The sequence below is a fragment of the Microtus pennsylvanicus genome, chromosome 5 (genome assembly GCF_037038515.1).
Source record: "Microtus pennsylvanicus isolate mMicPen1 chromosome 5, mMicPen1.hap1, whole genome shotgun sequence".
NCBI lineage: Eukaryota > Metazoa > Chordata > Mammalia > Rodentia > Cricetidae > Microtus > Microtus pennsylvanicus.
In genome coordinates, this window is record NC_134583.1 from 137,997,206 (window position 1) to 138,014,518 (window position 17,313).

The window sequence follows — 17,313 nt, forward strand, 5'->3', positions numbered from 1 at the left end:
AAGAAAAAAAACTAAAACCTCAAACCTCTCCATCGAGACTAACACCCTAAGTATAATTCAGAAACCATATACCTTACACTGTTGTATGAAACAAAACAGTTTCAAAAATGTTGTATCTTGTCAAATTGAAGACACATCATGGCCTGTGGAGAGAGTTCAAGGGATGAAGGACTTGCCATGCAAGCATGAGGACCTGAGTTCTGGTCCCCAGCACACTCACAACAGACAGACGCAGTTCCAGAATGTGCGGGCACCTGTAACACCACTAGGAAGGCAGGCATGGATCTCTGGGGCTTGCTGGCAAGCGTGTCTAGCTAAATTGGTGAACTCTAGGTTCAGTGAGAGACCCTGACACAAAAAGTATGGTGGAAAGAGATTGAGGAAGATACCCAGTGCTGACCTACAGCACACACTCACACACACACACAGAGAGGCACGCACGTATACACACATGCTCACATGCACACTCGTGCACATACACACCATATCATGACCACACCGGTTCCTTTTCTCCTCTTACCAATCCTTTGGTATTGTCTCACTCAAAGGGAGGAGAATGCACAAAAGTGTTTCTCGGAAAGCATCCCCTTATCCACCCAAAGCAGCTCAGTGATCATAGATTTCTAGCCAGCAATCCCCAGTCCCAGGCATCCCCTTCCTATTGTTTCCCTGCAGGCACTCCACATTAGCTCTGGGCTAAGGCACTAACCCCATCGTACACAACCCACCTTAAACTGCTCTGGAAGCCTGAGCACATTCAGTTAGTTCAGGTGACACAGCAGTGAGCCTCCTTCAGCAGGAAGCTGGGGCTCACATCTCAACCACAGCGCGTAAGTTTTCAAGTCTCCCCCCTCCCCCGTACATATTTCCTCCCCTAAGGCCTCACCTAATGTCTCCAAACAATGTCACCAACTGAAGACCAAGTGTTCAAGTATCTTAGCTAATAAAATACATTCTCATTCAAACCACCACACTCTCTCATATGGAAAATACTGAAAAGAAATAATGAAAGTATTATTTGATACCAGAGTTGGAATTCAGAAACATATTCATCTTGATGGCCTGTAGAAGCCATACTGAAACAGGTCATTAAATATCAGAAACCCATCAGATTTTAACCTTTGCCGGCATGCCCTAGCTTTTGACACTGGGACATGACGTCATCTACAAAGGCCATGCTCAAAACCACACAGTCAAGAACTTTCACCTTTTTGGTTTTGTGTCAGGCCACACTCTCTCAGCCTATACGGTCTGCGGTTACTAACTGGACACACCTACCAGAACACAACATGCTTGTAACAAAATGCTTGCCTGGGAGTTTCCTAAATCAAAACTCAGACACCTATATCAAAGTTACATGGAAATGATCAGACCAAGTATTTGCAACTGGTGACAGCAATTCTGAGACCTGAAGGAAGAAGAGAGCTGAATGAAGGAACCCAGGGTAGGATGTTAAAAACCAACAGTCCCCACCATGCTCTCCTCTCTGGCCAAAAGCCTGACCATACCTTAAAGTCACCAGAGGAGCAAGATAACCTAGAATAGGAAGTTTTAGATAAGAAGCCACAAATGAAAAGCACACTCAACCAACGATGTTTAAAACAATTGAGAAATACACAATGTGTGTCCTTCTGAAGGATTTCCCTCTAACTACAGTAAAGATCATCGACCTCCATCTAGCAAGCACTTCCGTTTCTTGGATTTACAAAGAAATAATTATTCTCTCAAACATTACCTTCAACTAAAAAGCTTATGTACTGATTTATGAAAACCAGCATGCTGGGGTCATTGGAATGTAATCTTAATACTTTCCTGTTGGAAAGCTCCAGAGGATGCACAGGCTCTTTCTGCACTCGGTCATATCATAACGACCAGCTCTCTTAACTATCGGACTCACCACGTGCTATCCTGTGTCCAGTGCCTAGGAACTCGTTAATTACCTACACTATATCTCCATAGGTCTTGTTAATTACCCGTCTCCTGTCTCGGAGGACCTTGTTAATAACTTGTACAGTCTCTCTAAAGAGGTCCTAACAACACATTAAAATTAAAGATGCTTTTCTTTTAGCACCTGTCAAGTGCTGTAAATTGAGAAATTTTCACATCAGTTTATTAGCCTACAGTAGTTTTTGTGGGGGTTTGTGGCGTGTTTGCTTCCTTTTCTCTCACACATAATCTCTCTGTATCTTAATCTCTCAACTTAAAAAAATAAAGGAAAACTTAGCAAAGTTTGTCTTTTTTGTTACAGATCTTTTTTTGTTTTCATTTTTAAAGACCATAAATATCAACTGGCATTAGAGAGTTAGCAGAAAGATGGCATGGATGGTATCTGCAAATTAACCCAATGGGAGATGCGCCAATTAATGAGACCATTATAATGAGTATTAGGATGACAAAGGGTAGAAAAGTTTCAAGTCCTCTCTGGGGAGTCACACATAAGTTCCAGTCAGTGTTGTGGGAACTAATCACACCCATGCCTCTCACTCCCAGTCACTATTACGTGGGAAATCCTGTAAATCCCTGGCCACTAATGGATTGAGGGCTCTAAAAAATCATCCAAAGTTGTCATTCTCAGTCTCATCAACGAGACTGCAGGTTTTCAGACACAGAAACGATGTACAGACTAGCAGGCAAGCCATCTTCAGACAGATATGAAAGTAAGTCCTTATACAGAGTAAGGTTTACAATGCTAAGGAATGCTAAATTCACACACACACACACACACACACACACACACACACACACACGTCCACAGAAGACACTGGAAAGAAAGATGTAACAACTATGAATAGGACCTTTTCTTTAGAATCACTTGGGTTTTTTTTTTCCAAATAAAATAGTCTATTTTAATGGGCATGTTACAGCTTCCTGATAATGGCTACATGCAACAGTTTACAGTGATTCTTGGTCTATGGAAGTTAGACACACTTGAACATACATCTGAGTTATTTTTTGTAGCTCCTAAAAATGATGTGACCCAATCACAAATAGGAAATGAGCAGTTAAAGGTGGAAGGAATAGAGAGCTACCTGATCCCCAAAGGATCCTATCAAGTAAAATTGCAAGATATTAATGATAAAAACGTCTTCACCTTAGACACTATTTCCATACTTTTGTAAAAAACACTTGGTCTGAGCTCATTGGCTAGGAGGGCTAGGAAGATTCTTTGATGACCAGATACAAGTGAAATACATGACCTAATAGAATGAAAAATTTCAGAAATAAAATTTAAAGCTCACTACCAAGTTATCGTCCAGCAACTGAGCAAGGGCTTCCTGGAGATCAGAGTTGCAGTGAAGCAGAAGGGAAGGAACGCAGGCAGACCCACGTTTCCAAGACAAACGCAGAAGGCCTCGCATTACTTCTTGCTCTCTGATTTCACTAGCTCTTCACATGAAGCAGGTTTTTACTACTTGTGTCTTTAAACGCTCAAGATACCATCCTGGTGGCACAGGTCCATAATCTCAGCCACTCTGGACGCTGAGGCAGAAGTGTCACCATTGCAAGATCAGCGTGGCCTGTGGTAAGCTCAAGGCCACCCTGCACAACTTAATGAGACCGTCTCAAGGGAAAAGTAAAAAGAGGGCTGAGGAGTACCCGTGGTGGAGTACCTGTCTAGAACGGGAGACAAAAGTGGTTTCTGTTGTTGTTTGTCTGTTTGCTTGTTAAAGTAAGACAGGAAGTAACTGTCTCCATGGAATTAAAGAATCCCTATAACTAGGAGGAGGCCTGACATTTTTCCAACCTCCTCAGGAAAACACACATCATCTCCTCAATTGACTACGAATGCTTTCTGAGTCACTGATCACAACTGATGCCAGGTTCCATCTGTCCCCGACAAACATTTCATCCCATGTACCCATAAACACCAGACACAGGTCAGGCTTGTCTGCTCAGATTCCTCTTACCTATTCCAACACACGGAATCTCCTATTTGTCTGAGGATCTGTTTTAGCCAGGCTGTCTTCCCTGCTGTGTTCTCTACCTTAGGTAGGGTCCATTCAAATTTCAGTTTATCAGCTCCACACCTGACTCCCAGCTGTCCAAACTGAATATGTATGACTAGAGGGATACAATTTAGTTCAGCAAGTTTAAAACCTGACTGGCCATTAGTGGGAAGTTCTTAAAACACGGATTTTCCTTCAAGGCACACTGATGAAAAGATTCATACTTCATGTGAAAGGAAGTCCAACAAACCACAGTTTATAAACAAAATGAAACAGGAGCCAGGGCTGATTAGCACTGGCCCACATGAGTGGAAGCCAGGGTTGGGGGCTGTATCACAAATAATAAAAACCCAGAGACAGAATATTGGGGTTTAACCCGAAAACCAGAAAAGCAAAGCAGCCAAGCCACTAGAGAAATCTTCCCTCTACCAAGGCTGGGCTACCGCAGACTAAGCAGGCACAGCCTCTCTCTCCTCCAGTTTTGTATTCCCTCATGTGCCTCCCTAGTACTGGGATTAAAGGTCTGAAGCACCACCACCTGGATCTGTTTCTGCATTGATCTCGTGTAGCCCAGGGTAGCCTTGAACACACAGAGATCCACCTGCCTCTGTCTCCCAAATCCTGGGGTTAAAGGTGTGTGCCACCACTGCTTGATCTCTAGTGGCTTAGTTTTGCCCTTCTGATCTTTATGCAAGCTTTATTTATTAACACATAAATAAACTATCACCACCACTGGCATGACGCTCAAGAGACTACCCTAAGACCCAGACACATGCATCTGATAGAAATTCCAACTCCTCAACAAATATGAACAAATCCAAACGAGGGAAACACCAGGATTCTACTCCAGAGAGCAAGAGTTATTAGCATTGTGAATGGTTTTTGACTCCCCTCCTGCCTGAGTCCAGGGAAGGAAATGGCATATGGCTTACAGCACTCTTGGGGTAGAGGCAGAGAAGCCGCTAAGGAAAGGAGCTTCCAGAGGTGAGTAGGGTGCTAAGCAAAAAGAAAAGCTGGGTAGTAAGAAAAGGCTAAACACTGGTAAGCCTTAACATTCAGAAAGTGTTTAAAATTGCTGTTTGGACCCACACTTCTTCAGCATTTCTGACCTGAGCTTTCTAAAGCAGAACGGAAGGCACCTTGACCCACGGCTCACTTAGAAAGACAAATACCAGTAAGTGTGACTGCATGGGAGCATCTTATCACTCAGTTCTGAGAGCGTCTGTCTTTCAGAGTCCAGCTGGTTGTTTCAGATTTCAACCCTTCCGGGATCCAGGCTCATTTCTGCTCAGCGAGTATGGACGTCAGCACCCTATGTCTGGAAAAGGTCAGGAGATAAAGTGCAGTGTGGTCATGCATACCTGTAATTCCAACAACGGAGAGGTGTTTGAGGCCAGCATGGACTGCAGAGTGAAGGCGTGGAAGTTGAGAAAACAAAAGGCCAGAGAATAAATACTGGTTCTACAGGGCATAAGACACATATTCAACACACTCGTTCTACAGGGCATAAGACACATATTCAACACACTCGTTCTACAGGGCATAAGACACATATTCAACACACTCGTTCTACAGGACATAAGACACATATTCAACACACTCGTTCTACAGGGCATAAGACACATATTCAACACACTCGTTCTAGCACCAAAATGCACACACAGATGAACATGGCTGACATTTACAGAGAGTCAACAAGACAGAGGTGACCACAAATCCCTTGTCTAGGTGATGAGACAATGGGGGCAAGCAGAAGCTGCAGAGAAAGATGCTGATGTCGCCTCTGTACAGAACCACAACAGTAACATGCTGACTGCAGGAAACACAACAAACTGGTGGCTCAGGAAGCACTCGGGTGTAATCTCAATGCTTAGAAGGTTTAAGAAGGAGGAGCTCAAATCCAGCCCATCCTGTAATACACAATGAGACTCGGTCTAAAAAGTAACATTGATTGGGTGAACACATCTGCCCATTTCTACTTTTCAGATCATTTATGATCTGTTTTTAAAAACCAGTTATGTATCCATAGATGTCCCTTGCTTGGGCCCTGTCCCGCAAATGTCTCTGGTTCCTACCTACTCCCTCAGCTGCCACCCCATACCTGCTCCTGTGGAGTGCCCTGCCTCAGGCCTGCTCCGGCAGAAGTAAGGATGGGACCTGCTGAGCTCTGGCCAAAGGGACAAATGCAGACTCATGACTCCAGGGCTAGCACGCGACAACATACTAAGATGGATGGCCCCTACCTCTCCATGTGTGCCTCACTGATCTCTGAAGAAAAATAACAAAGCTGGCACCACAAGAAGGAAGCAGCCTGGCTCCAGAGAAACTGTGTGGGGCATGAGAGACCCCACTCTCCTCTCTAAGAATGTCCCTGCCGAAGCCACTGAGATCTGGAGTTACTAGGATAACCTAGCCTTACCTACCCACATAGACACTAGAAATGTTTGCTCGTGCCATAAATCTTAATTAGTGTAAAACTCAGCTTTTTTAAATTAGTCCTGGGGACTTAACCCAAAACCGTGTACACACTAGGCAAGAACCCTTACCAGTGAGTACATCTTTGCACATTTATTTAAACTTTTCAGTTATGAAATGAGATCTCATTAAGTTGCTCAGGCTGCCTCAACCCCCTGACTGCTGGGCTAATAGGTGTATCTGACACACCTCTTACTCTCTTAGATTTTAAAGAGTGTTTATGTAAAAAAAAAAGACACACTGACCTTCTTGGATCCATTTTCAGTCTATGAGGAAGATCTGCACAGCTCACACTAGGCTGGAGCAGGAGACAGGCAGACGAGAACCATTTCTAGGGCCTGATTTGCTGCCATGTGTGTGTCCAAAGTTTCTAATGTGGACTGTCTGCTAAGCAACACACTGGAGATTACGGTCAAAGAGATGAATGAAATGCAGGCCCTGCCCTTAAATTATCCTGAGAGTGGGAGGGAAGAGTAACTACGGCATTCCCTCAGTAGACTGCAGCAGAAAATGCCAAGCCTGGAAACCACTATTGCTCTCCAGCAGTGTGGGAAAGGCTTCAGGAAAGCCGAGCAAGGTACCAGGAAGAACATTCCAAGAGTGAACATCAGTGAGGAAGGAACCTTGCACTCTGAAGAATCAGCACAGCAGGCAATCTGGTTAATTTCCTCATCAGATTTTCACAAGGCTATAGGAACAATCTCAAGATGCAAAATGAAATGTATTTTGTGGTTTCCAATGTTTTTTTTTAACTGAAGCAGATGTTACATACACAAAAACTAAAACCTTTAACTTCTAAGAATTATGTTCTTAATTACTGAAGATAAAGAGACATAAAGAAAATTCTTCAGTTCTAGTCCCATGCTTAATCACTTAGAGGCTACTGACATGGTTCCCTTGATCCTACAATCCTAGGCATGTCCGTTCACAACCAGTTTCATGACAAGGTACTGTGCTTTGAATTGACTCAGTAATCTCAAAACCAAGGGTCTCAAAAGTCCAGAAGATCTCTAAGTAAGTTTTACTTAACATACTGGAAAAAGAATTCTTACATGATCAGTGTCGCATCAAAAGCCCTGGTCTGGAGGCTGCTTGATCCAGCTGAGGGATGATACGGCAGGACAGGAATTCTGGACACGCTGCTGGCAATATCCTCTCAGATTCCACCCACGCTAAAACTGCTGGCTGTAAACTTGGAACTGCAGCCTTTCTATTCGTCCATTTATATCCAACTGTTTTGTATGTTAACTGGGCCACCCATTAATTACAAATGTTTTAATTTATTGGAAAGATGACTCTGATACAGAAAGAGATTTTCAGGAATGTATGTTTTGTCCTCATACCTATGGCCTCATAAACACAAAGAAAAACATCTTAAATTGTTTTAAAAGTCTATTCTTTTAACATAAATGGAAAAAAAAAAAAACACAATAAAAGTCTATTCTTATATACTTGTAATCACAGAATTTAGAATACAGTCCTAATTTTGATAAAAGTAGTATTAATATTAAGTACAACAGAATGAAGCTGAAATCTACTGAAAGCCATGGCAGCCCAAGGCATTAAAGACTTGAGAAGCCTTATTTTTCATATGATAGCATAATTTTGAATTTTTGTTTTCTAACTAGTTCCCCTTTTGTTGCTTTTCATTGACTCTAAAATTACCTGGATTAGCCAATCCCTAAGTTACCTTGAACAATTGTTTTCAACAATTTCCTACAAAAATAAAAATGTTCAGAAACAGGTGAGGCACACTCTATCTACTCCTGTACTTAGGATTTCATGAAATATGAAGGAGACTACACTAAGTATCAGCATGTTACAATAGCACATCAACACTGTGAACTCTCCAATGGACTACCGATACCACAAGATAAAAATTTGTTTCTCTGAATTATCGTCTATAAACATAGAGAATGAGTATCTTTTTTCTAAAACTACAACAAATCCCCATCTAATAAAAAGAAAACAAATAAACAAAAAAAATGAGCACTTCCCTCTGGAAACTTTTAAGAGCAAGAAAGGCCCAAGAGCAAGGCCTACCCAAGTGGCCGTGAGGCTTCATCTTCTGTTTGTAGTGGGACAAACACAAAGTACTACTCTTAAAGAAAACAATACAGGACAGACAGCACATCAAACAAGACAGAGGTCACCTGTCTCTTACCGAAAACTCCTGGGATCCAACATGCTTTAGAGTCTGGTTTGGGGAGATTTTAGAACAGCTACATAGACTTTACATACAAAAAGCCTAAATCTGGAATGTTCCATATCTGAATCGCAAAGTTCCGTTCATAATAAAGGCATTAATACCGATGCCATAATTCTACATAAAACTGGACCAGGCTTCAAGCAAGGATTTCAGTCTGAAGTGATGATTACCTATTGGTTCTCTATTTGGCGCCTGGCTTTGTACTATGCACTTATTTATGCATTATTTGCCCTTTGCCTCAAAAGATTGATTTATTTGTGTTCTTCTCCTCAGAAGATGTAGATGCTGAAATCTAGAGGTCATAGGATTACAAAGCAAGGAATCCCACTCAGGTTTATATATTACACATTACAACTCGAGGAAAAGCTCCCAGTGTGTGGCAAACACTCTGCTTCTACTGTGTTCTTCCACAGTTACTGAAGTTTTAAGGTTATCTTCACCTTTGCTTGAGGTTCCTGTACCAGGCCCTCCATCAGCCATGTCTGCACAACTCCTGACTGCTGGAGTAAGCAGCAGTACATATGGAAGGACCAATCTTCATCAGCTGGTTACATCTATGACTACTTGTCATCTCAGGGCTCTGGCCACCAGATTCCAGAAGATATTCATGAATAAAAGCTATTTCTGGTCAGCCATTTCATAAGGACAGTTAACATTTATTACAATATTAACACTCCAGCCAGCATTTGCTAAACAACAGCATGTTGACTGTTACTGGCCCACTAACACTCTCCAGACAACCCAGGATTTAACCCCTAGGAAGTACCTAGAAACACATTTCTGGATTGAATTCATACCCATGATTTATTCACTCTCACTGGGTCTCATCAAAAGCCAGGCTGTTTTCTTCAAGAGCTATCTATGGTGGCTTCTGGGCTCTCATGGGTAGGGGCAGACTAGGGTAAGAGGAAGAAGTCTTTGTCCTTCCAAAGGTAAAACATTCAATTCTAAGGACACATACAAGCAACAATGTGTAGGTCTATGATGAATTGCTAGAAAAAAAAATAGGTTAAAAAATAAAATGAATATAAAATATTCATGCATTTAAAATAAATATTTATTACTTTTAAGTACAAGGTTCCCCAAATGGAACACACCCCTCCTTGGTGAGCTTACCTTGACGATGACATTATAGTTGAAGCCCTGAATTTTGCTGTAAACGGATTGGTTGATTCATAATCAAAATAGTCCTGCCGGTTTTCATTAAAAGCACTAGGTGATTTTAAGTCACAGGGGCTATCAGATCCCCCATTGTTCAGCTTCTCAGATCTTCTACTATCTTTCTTCCCGGTCACTCTTTCAAAGAGGCTCACTTTCTCTCTTTTCTCTCTCTTATTTTCTTTCCTTACTTCAGCTGGTTTTGAAAATAAATTCACACTGCTGTCCCAGGGCTCACTGCTTTCTTCAAATGGATTCTTCTTCCTTGGCAGTGTTGCAAACTTTTGGGGTAACGAGGCAGTCACGTTTGTAAATGGGTCACTCTGTCTTCCAAAGGAGGGTTCGCCTTCATCCACAGTGCTGCCATGCTGGTTCAGTTTAGAAGTATCAAAGCTTAGTGTTCTTCGGTGCGGAGACTTGAGACTCCCTACAAACAGGTTTTTTTTTTTTTTGCTATTAGTAGGTGATGGGTGACATATGCTATTACACTATCTGACACTTCTGCTGCTTCAGAATGAGAGCAATTAGCTAAAGATATTAACCCTCAAAATAGTCAAAACAATCTTAAAATTAGGTGAGGGATATTATGAAGTAGATAGGTAATACAGTGTATTGTGAGGCAACTAGTATCATACTGCTTAGAAACCAACATACAAGAAAAGTACAAGGTCAACCCAAAGGACCTGCTGTCGATGACCATGCTGGCAAGTCTTAAACTTTTCCATCATTAGAATCAAATTTACTTTCCTCGGGATATAGATATTCTTTCTAGGAACACGTAAACAGAATGGAATACACACCGCACTGTTTTTTGTTTTGTGTTATGGTGTGTATGTGGACGTCTGTGGAGGCTATAAGGCAACCTCTACTGTCGGTCCTCAGGAACTACCCACCCTGTCTCTTGAGACAGGATCACTCGCTGCTGTGGAATCTGTCAAGAAATCTAGGTTGGCTGGGCAGGGAACCCCGGGGATCCACCTGCTCCACCTCTTGGGCACAGGATTACAAGCCTGCACCACCACCTGCCTTGCCTTTTGTATGTGGGTTTTGGAAACCGAACTCAGGTCCCCATGCTTTCAAGGCAAGCGCTTTACCAACCTAGCACTGGTACAAGCTTTTGAAAAGGAGAAATGACAGAGAAAAAAAAAAAGGCCAGGCCATGAGAGACGATTAGGATTCATTTCATTATCACCTATACTATAAACACAAATACACAAAATATAGGGAGGATAAAGAAATAAGTGCCACTTACCGCTTTCTGGAACAACTCCAAAGGAATCTATCTGGCGACTGAGAAGATGTGTCGGACCAACAGCACTGGATTTCAGTTTCTCACAAGATAAATGGGACCCAGTTAAATCAGACATAGAATGGGCAGATGAGAGCCGCTGAGGACCCAAAAGAAAAGGCTTTTTTGGTTTAGATTTCATCTGTATTTCACTGCTTGGAAATTCAGTACTGGCATCAGGCATGTGCGTGCTTGGAACGATTGCAGAAGATGTATCAGAAAATGTCCCATCATTTTTTCTCCCTTTCATCTTATCTTTTAATTTTGCAAAAGGCGATCTTGTCTTATCCTTCATTGATAAGTCAAACATACTTGCTGTCATATTGTTTCTCATAAACTGAATATTGACCTTTATCTCACCCCTGTTTTTGATTCTCTTTCCTTGTTTGGATTCTAATCTGAACCACCTTCAAAAGAAGAGAAAAAGTTGGTTGTAACATATAATGGTAATAGCAAACTCTGTTATATCCAGGCATATTTTTAAGTAAAGTGACTAACCATCAATCTACACATTGAATAAGAACGAGTCAACCACAAATTTCTAGTTTAACTCATTGTTTAAAAAGAAAACAAATCAAACAAACAAACTGGTCCTAGTTTCTGTAGAGTGACACACACCAAAGGAATGCGCCTTTGGAAAGTATATAAAGGGTTTTAGATAAACTTCCCCCTCATAATTCAAAAATATCATCAGAAATTCTTATCAACAATAGCTAATTATGCTTCCATATGGGACAAGTGTTACTAATGGCCTAAGGTTATGTTTAACATTCAAAGACACTGAGCCAGGAACTTATAAATTCGTCACTCCTTAGTATTTCTGAGTACCATAAAATGACAAATAATGATGACATTTAAAAAATATTTAATACCCATTCCAAAATATGACTTATAGTAAAAGAATTATATAAATAATTGGGATAATACATAGTGTGCTGATCATTAAAACTCCAAGTACCAGTACTTATATTCATATAAAATGGATCTAACTCAGCCTTTTCCTGAATAAATTATGAAATGGGAATAAAATGTAAAGAGTGATAAACAACAAATCTTGTGAAGTTTTCAAAGAATAAAAAGATCAAATAATTCCTGCCAGAAAGCTATTGACTCTGCTAAATAAAAAGGACTTTACAAACAAAGCCGGCCCCGACTTTCAGGAACTTCCGTCCTGCATCACACAGCCAATTTCCAAGTGAACTATAAAAGAAGCAGGGTTTATGTTGGCTTTGTTTATAGTATTTTTATCCATCAGGAATCTTCCAGTTGTTGGTGTCACCAGCGGTCACTTCACAGGGCAAACAGCCTGAACCTGCACACACTCCCCAGTGTTCATCATCGAGCCATGGAGTCGGATCCCCTTTCTGAAGACATGCTGCTGTTTTAACACAGCTTGAGTAGAGTGCAATGAATTTTACTACAAAGCAACTCTGACCTGATTTTATATTACTTTTTTTTCTTGTTGTTTGCCAACAGGATAGCTAAAAGATGGCTGAATTTACTGTACCTCAAGCCAAAGACTGGCACACAAACAGGACAGAGAGCCGACAAACAACCTGTATCAGCTCCATGAAGGTGCCATGCTTCCTTATTGAACTGGAATGACTCAATCAATTAAGACATATCATACTGATGCCAAAACAAGCTGTTTCTTACAATAGAACAGTTTATGATGAAGGCACTCCTAAGACCCTGAACTAAGAAAAGGTTAAACAATGGCTAACATCTAAGCAGGACTGGGAATAAGAAAGCAGCAATGAACTGCAGAATGGAACACACCAAACAGAAGCATGAGCTCTCAGAACACCTCCAAATGAGGCAAAGCTATACATCCCGGAATTAACTTAGAGTTCTGGAAAAGAGAGCCATTTTCAATAGTCTGAGAAATTCTTCTGATGGGTGATACCCAAGAAATACTCTAAAATCTCAGGCTATGTGAAAAATGAGCAAACACTCTTTATAAGAATGCACCTCGCCACGCACACACAAACAAGCAACAAAAGCATGTATGTGGAGTTTACAACAATTTGATAGAACCCAAGTCAAGGACAATATATCAATGGTCCCCAAAATGGAAGGGGGCAAAAGGTGGTCAAAACTCACAGAAGTTTGGAAATAAGAGCAAATGAATTATCTACTTTAACACCCTTATCTGGGGATGAAGAAACTGAGGCCGGGAGGATGACAAGCCATTTCCCCAAGTCAGATGGAAACCAATGAGGAAAACATCTAAAGCCGATGAGAAACATCTGCAGAAAATACAAGCTCGTTCTTACTTGATGAAGCACACGTGTTAATAAGGTTAACCACATGGCTGCCACACGTTATGGAACACTGTATTTAACCAGAAAGTGTGTGGGGGGGGATTTCTCTCATCCAAGAGAGCTCCTTGAGGAAAGCTTGCTTTACACTAAAATGTCACTCTACTTTTTTACTTTTAGAACTATTTTCATAAAATCAGTAAGAGTCAATTCCAAACACACATGCCTTGCACCATTTTGGTTTTACTGGGAAACTCTAAACACCTACGCAAGCTTTAAAGAATAAAACAATGCATTTGAATCCAAGAAAGTGTAAATGGATTTTTTTCCCCTTTCTCCCCCTATAGAAACAAAACAACAACAAACAAAATGAAACCCTGCAAAGAACTCTGATAAACACACTGATTTAAAGGGCAGGCCTGACAAGTAACTTTAGCTGTTCTGTTTTGAAACTGACCTTAATGAGAACTTCAAGAATCCTGGAATAGTGTTTGTTTTCCCAGTCTTCAAAGGGACAAATGAAGACACAGCACTTGGGAGTTGCTGGATTAATGCCTATTCTTCTCCACCTCTGGAGTGCTGGGTTGTAATGGTATATGGCTTCTGTTCAATTTTCAGTGGGCACAGGTCCATGTCCAAAACTGCCACACATGTGGGAATGATTCCCAAGCAATCGGTGCTGTGTGGTCAGAAATGGGACAGGACTGGCAATAAGGAGGCCAGAGGCCAGGAGGCAGGTGCAATGCAGGCAGGCAGGCAGACAGGCAGACAGACAGACACACACACACCCTAAAATCTACATATGTCCAACTCATACCTAACTCTAGGTACTCTGATATTATTAATTTTTGAGAACATTAAGAAAAAAGACACCAACTTAGCTTATTTTTTTAAAAAAAATCAATGGATATTTCATAATAGCATCAACGAGTTTCCCATTCTATGATTAAACATTGTGCTATTTCCATAAATCTTATGCCAGAACCAACCCAGACATCTATTAAAAGAAGGCAAATGCAAAAGTTCTCTGTTCAAAGGATTTGACTCAAGCCCTTCCCCCTTCATATATATATATATATATATATATATATATATATATATATATATACACATATATTTGAATATATTCAAAGTAGAAAACTAAGTTAAAACGATTTTAAGCACAATACTATTTGCCTCTCATGGCACAACTGGAAAGTGTAAACACGGTCTTTTCACTATCAAAAGTACAAAGTGTCACACCCAGCAGTTCCACGGGACATCTCAATCAGCTGGTAGCCTTCATCACTCATTCCACTTTTCCAGAAAGCACTTGGGAATATGCTGACAAGATTTAGCAATGTGCAGAATATTAAATACCTTTCTTTTAATACACTGGTGGCTCAAGTCTGTCTCTTACTGTGCCACATGTGCAGCTGGGCTGGAAAAGGAAGCTATTAAATATATTAAAAATCTAGAAATATTACCAATAAAGATGCCTCATCAAATACACAGTTCCCATTTAGTCACCCACACAAAATATTAAGGGCTTAATACCATGTGAAAATCCCTTTGGATGCAGTGACATCACAGCTCTGTTGAGAGCATTTCAAAGCATCCCCCTCCAAAAGCTCTCCTTAGTTTTATAGACAGACTGCGATATTAGAGATTGTTCATGGTCTACTTTATTGTAACTGCTGAGCTGCCAAAGATAGAAATAAAACAAGAAATTGTAAAAGGCTATTTCGTTCTCAGGATCTTTGTATACACACTTGGGCCTACTTAAATTTGGAGAATTTATATTTGAGAGGTCTGTAGTATATTATCATTAATATTAAAATTACTGTTTAAAGCATGCTAAGAAATCTGAAGCTGTGGATATTTAAAAGCTCAGAGTCAAAACACTTTATAGAGCTTATACTAAATCACTCCCAAACTGACAATTTGGGACAAATTATTTGGTTATTATTCATTTTCATTTTAAATATGATGAAAAAAGTTTCAGAAGAAAGTAAAGGCTACTTGTTAAATATCAAGAAGTTTACAATCATTAAATATACAACTTAAACTTTTTCTCCTCTCCTCGTTGAATATTTACCTTTTGTTCTTCTTGTATTCCTAGTATTTTACCTTACATACACTAAGTCTTAGGTAAAGACTTGATTCAAACGAAACAAAAACAATTCCTATTAAGTGAAGTCTGCTGGCAGGTTTTGCAAGAAAACAAAAAAAAAGATGACTATTGTTTAAATGTAAGAAATCAACATGAACTTAAAATTACCATTGTAAAAAAGTGCTCTGAAGGGTAGATAAACCTGCACCAGGACTGGAAAACAATGGAAAAGTGAAGTCCTCTGGTGAGTTCCATCCTCCCTCCTCTCCTCAAACTCATCTCAGTGAGTCTCCAGACCAGGAAAGCATGTTACGTTAAAGATGCAGCAAGAGACCCACCTTTCCAAACACGCTACTAGTTTCAGCTTAGTACATATCCTGGTGTTGATGTGTACTCTGGTTTCTTAAGTCTGTCTAACTGAGGCTTGAAAGTTCTGTTTGAAAAGCCATGTTTTCATGGAAGAAGCCATTAAATCACTGCATCGCCAGACTTTAATCACTTCTCCAATCTTACAGCGGTTAATTTGGTCTAAACACACCAGCCTTGCCGATCTGATTCTTTAGTAAACAATAGCCCCACTATACTGCAGATTCAAAGGGGAAAAATGTCAGTGGGCTCAAGACTGAAGATGTTTGTGCAGACTTCCAAAACTTTCCCCCCCCTTTTAACAACTTTCTGCTCTATCAAGAAGTACTGACCCTGAAAACTGGTGGGTCAAAAATAAAGGCCAACTGTTTACAATGATGAAATACAGAGTTCTAAAATCAGGAATTTATCTTTTGACAGCCCTTATTAGTAATTTATCTCTTAACAGTGCTCAGCAAACATAGACCATAGACCATTACATGCATAGATTTAATCTTTCAATTTTCTAGTTCATGCTCTAGGCCTCTTATTAAAAAGTATTTCTTAAAATCCACTATACTATATCCCATGATGAGCTGCTTACCTCACACAGAAATGAGAAAAATAACAGATCACTAATAACTCTACTTTAAAATATATATATATATATAATTTCACAGCAAAGGGTATTTTTCTTCAAAGTCATGCAAATAGAAGTGCTTAAAACTGGATCTTATTTCAATTCCAAAGACCAATGCCTCAAACATACTATGTTCAAGAACAAGTACATCCATATATTTAAGTGCCCAACATTCAAGACAAATTATATAACTTACTCTGTTTTCCTTCTTTGTTTGTCCTCAAAGATGTCATTGAGATTGATTGCCACCTGCCCTAAAAACTTATCCAGTCCCACTAGGGACCTGTGCATCACTATAAGAAAAAGAATGTATTTCTCTGGGTTGCCCTGCATAAGCAACCCAGGCAGCTCAAAGGAGGCCTCCTCCTTCCAGACCGGCTCCAGTGTTTTCTCCGCTACGGATGTAGAGTACTTTTCTTTGCCCAACTGAATTATGGTGTATGTGTCATTGGTACCACTTTTGCCTTTCGGCTTCAGGTCTTTAGCTTGGAGCACTGTGACCTGCACGTGGGTTGGAAACCACTTTTGGGCTTGCTCGGACAACATCATCCTGGGATTTTGTTTTTTGTCACGTTTTTCGGTTTTGTTGTTGGGTTGTTTTTTTTTTTTCCTCTGCAGAGTTCAGAAGTGCAGGCGGTGCCCCTCCCGCAGGGAGAGCCCGATTCCCAGATCACTGCATCCTTCAGGGCACTACAGCAAGCTTAAAGGGAATTGGGGGGAGAGGGAGGAGGTTGCCCCAAGATCCCTACGGGCTAATGTCAAAATGACCGGCGCGGACGGCCGGGGGACGCCGCCGCTGCGGGGGTCCCTTTCTCCCGCAGAAGCACAGGGGTCCACATCACCTGGCCGCCCGCCCGGTCCAGGCCTCCGCGCGCAGCCGGACGCCGCCTCGCGTCGC

General features: G+C 40.9%; 1 protein-coding gene across 4 annotated transcripts in view; it reads right to left on the bottom strand.

Annotated features, from left to right (window-relative positions):
• The window catches only part of Rab11fip2 (RAB11 family interacting protein 2), a 37,380-nt gene extending 20,282 nt beyond the window's left edge, over positions 1-17,098 (bottom strand). For 3 of the 4 annotated variants that reach the window (XM_075974559.1, XM_075974557.1, XM_075974558.1), the window contains exons 1-3: positions 16,612-17,098; positions 11,042-11,484; positions 9,748-10,216 (exon numbers count right to left, since the gene is read on the bottom strand). In XM_075974559.1, coding sequence (XP_075830674.1) covers positions 9,748-10,216; positions 11,042-11,484; positions 16,612-16,964 — 1,265 coding nt within the window. In that variant the 5' untranslated portion in view covers positions 16,965-17,098. Of the gene's footprint in view, positions 1-5,308; positions 5,351-9,747; positions 10,217-11,041; positions 11,485-16,611 lie in introns of all 4 variants that reach the window. The other variant, XM_075974555.1, reaches the window with a different exon arrangement.
• Positions 17,099-17,313: the final 215 nt, after the last annotated feature.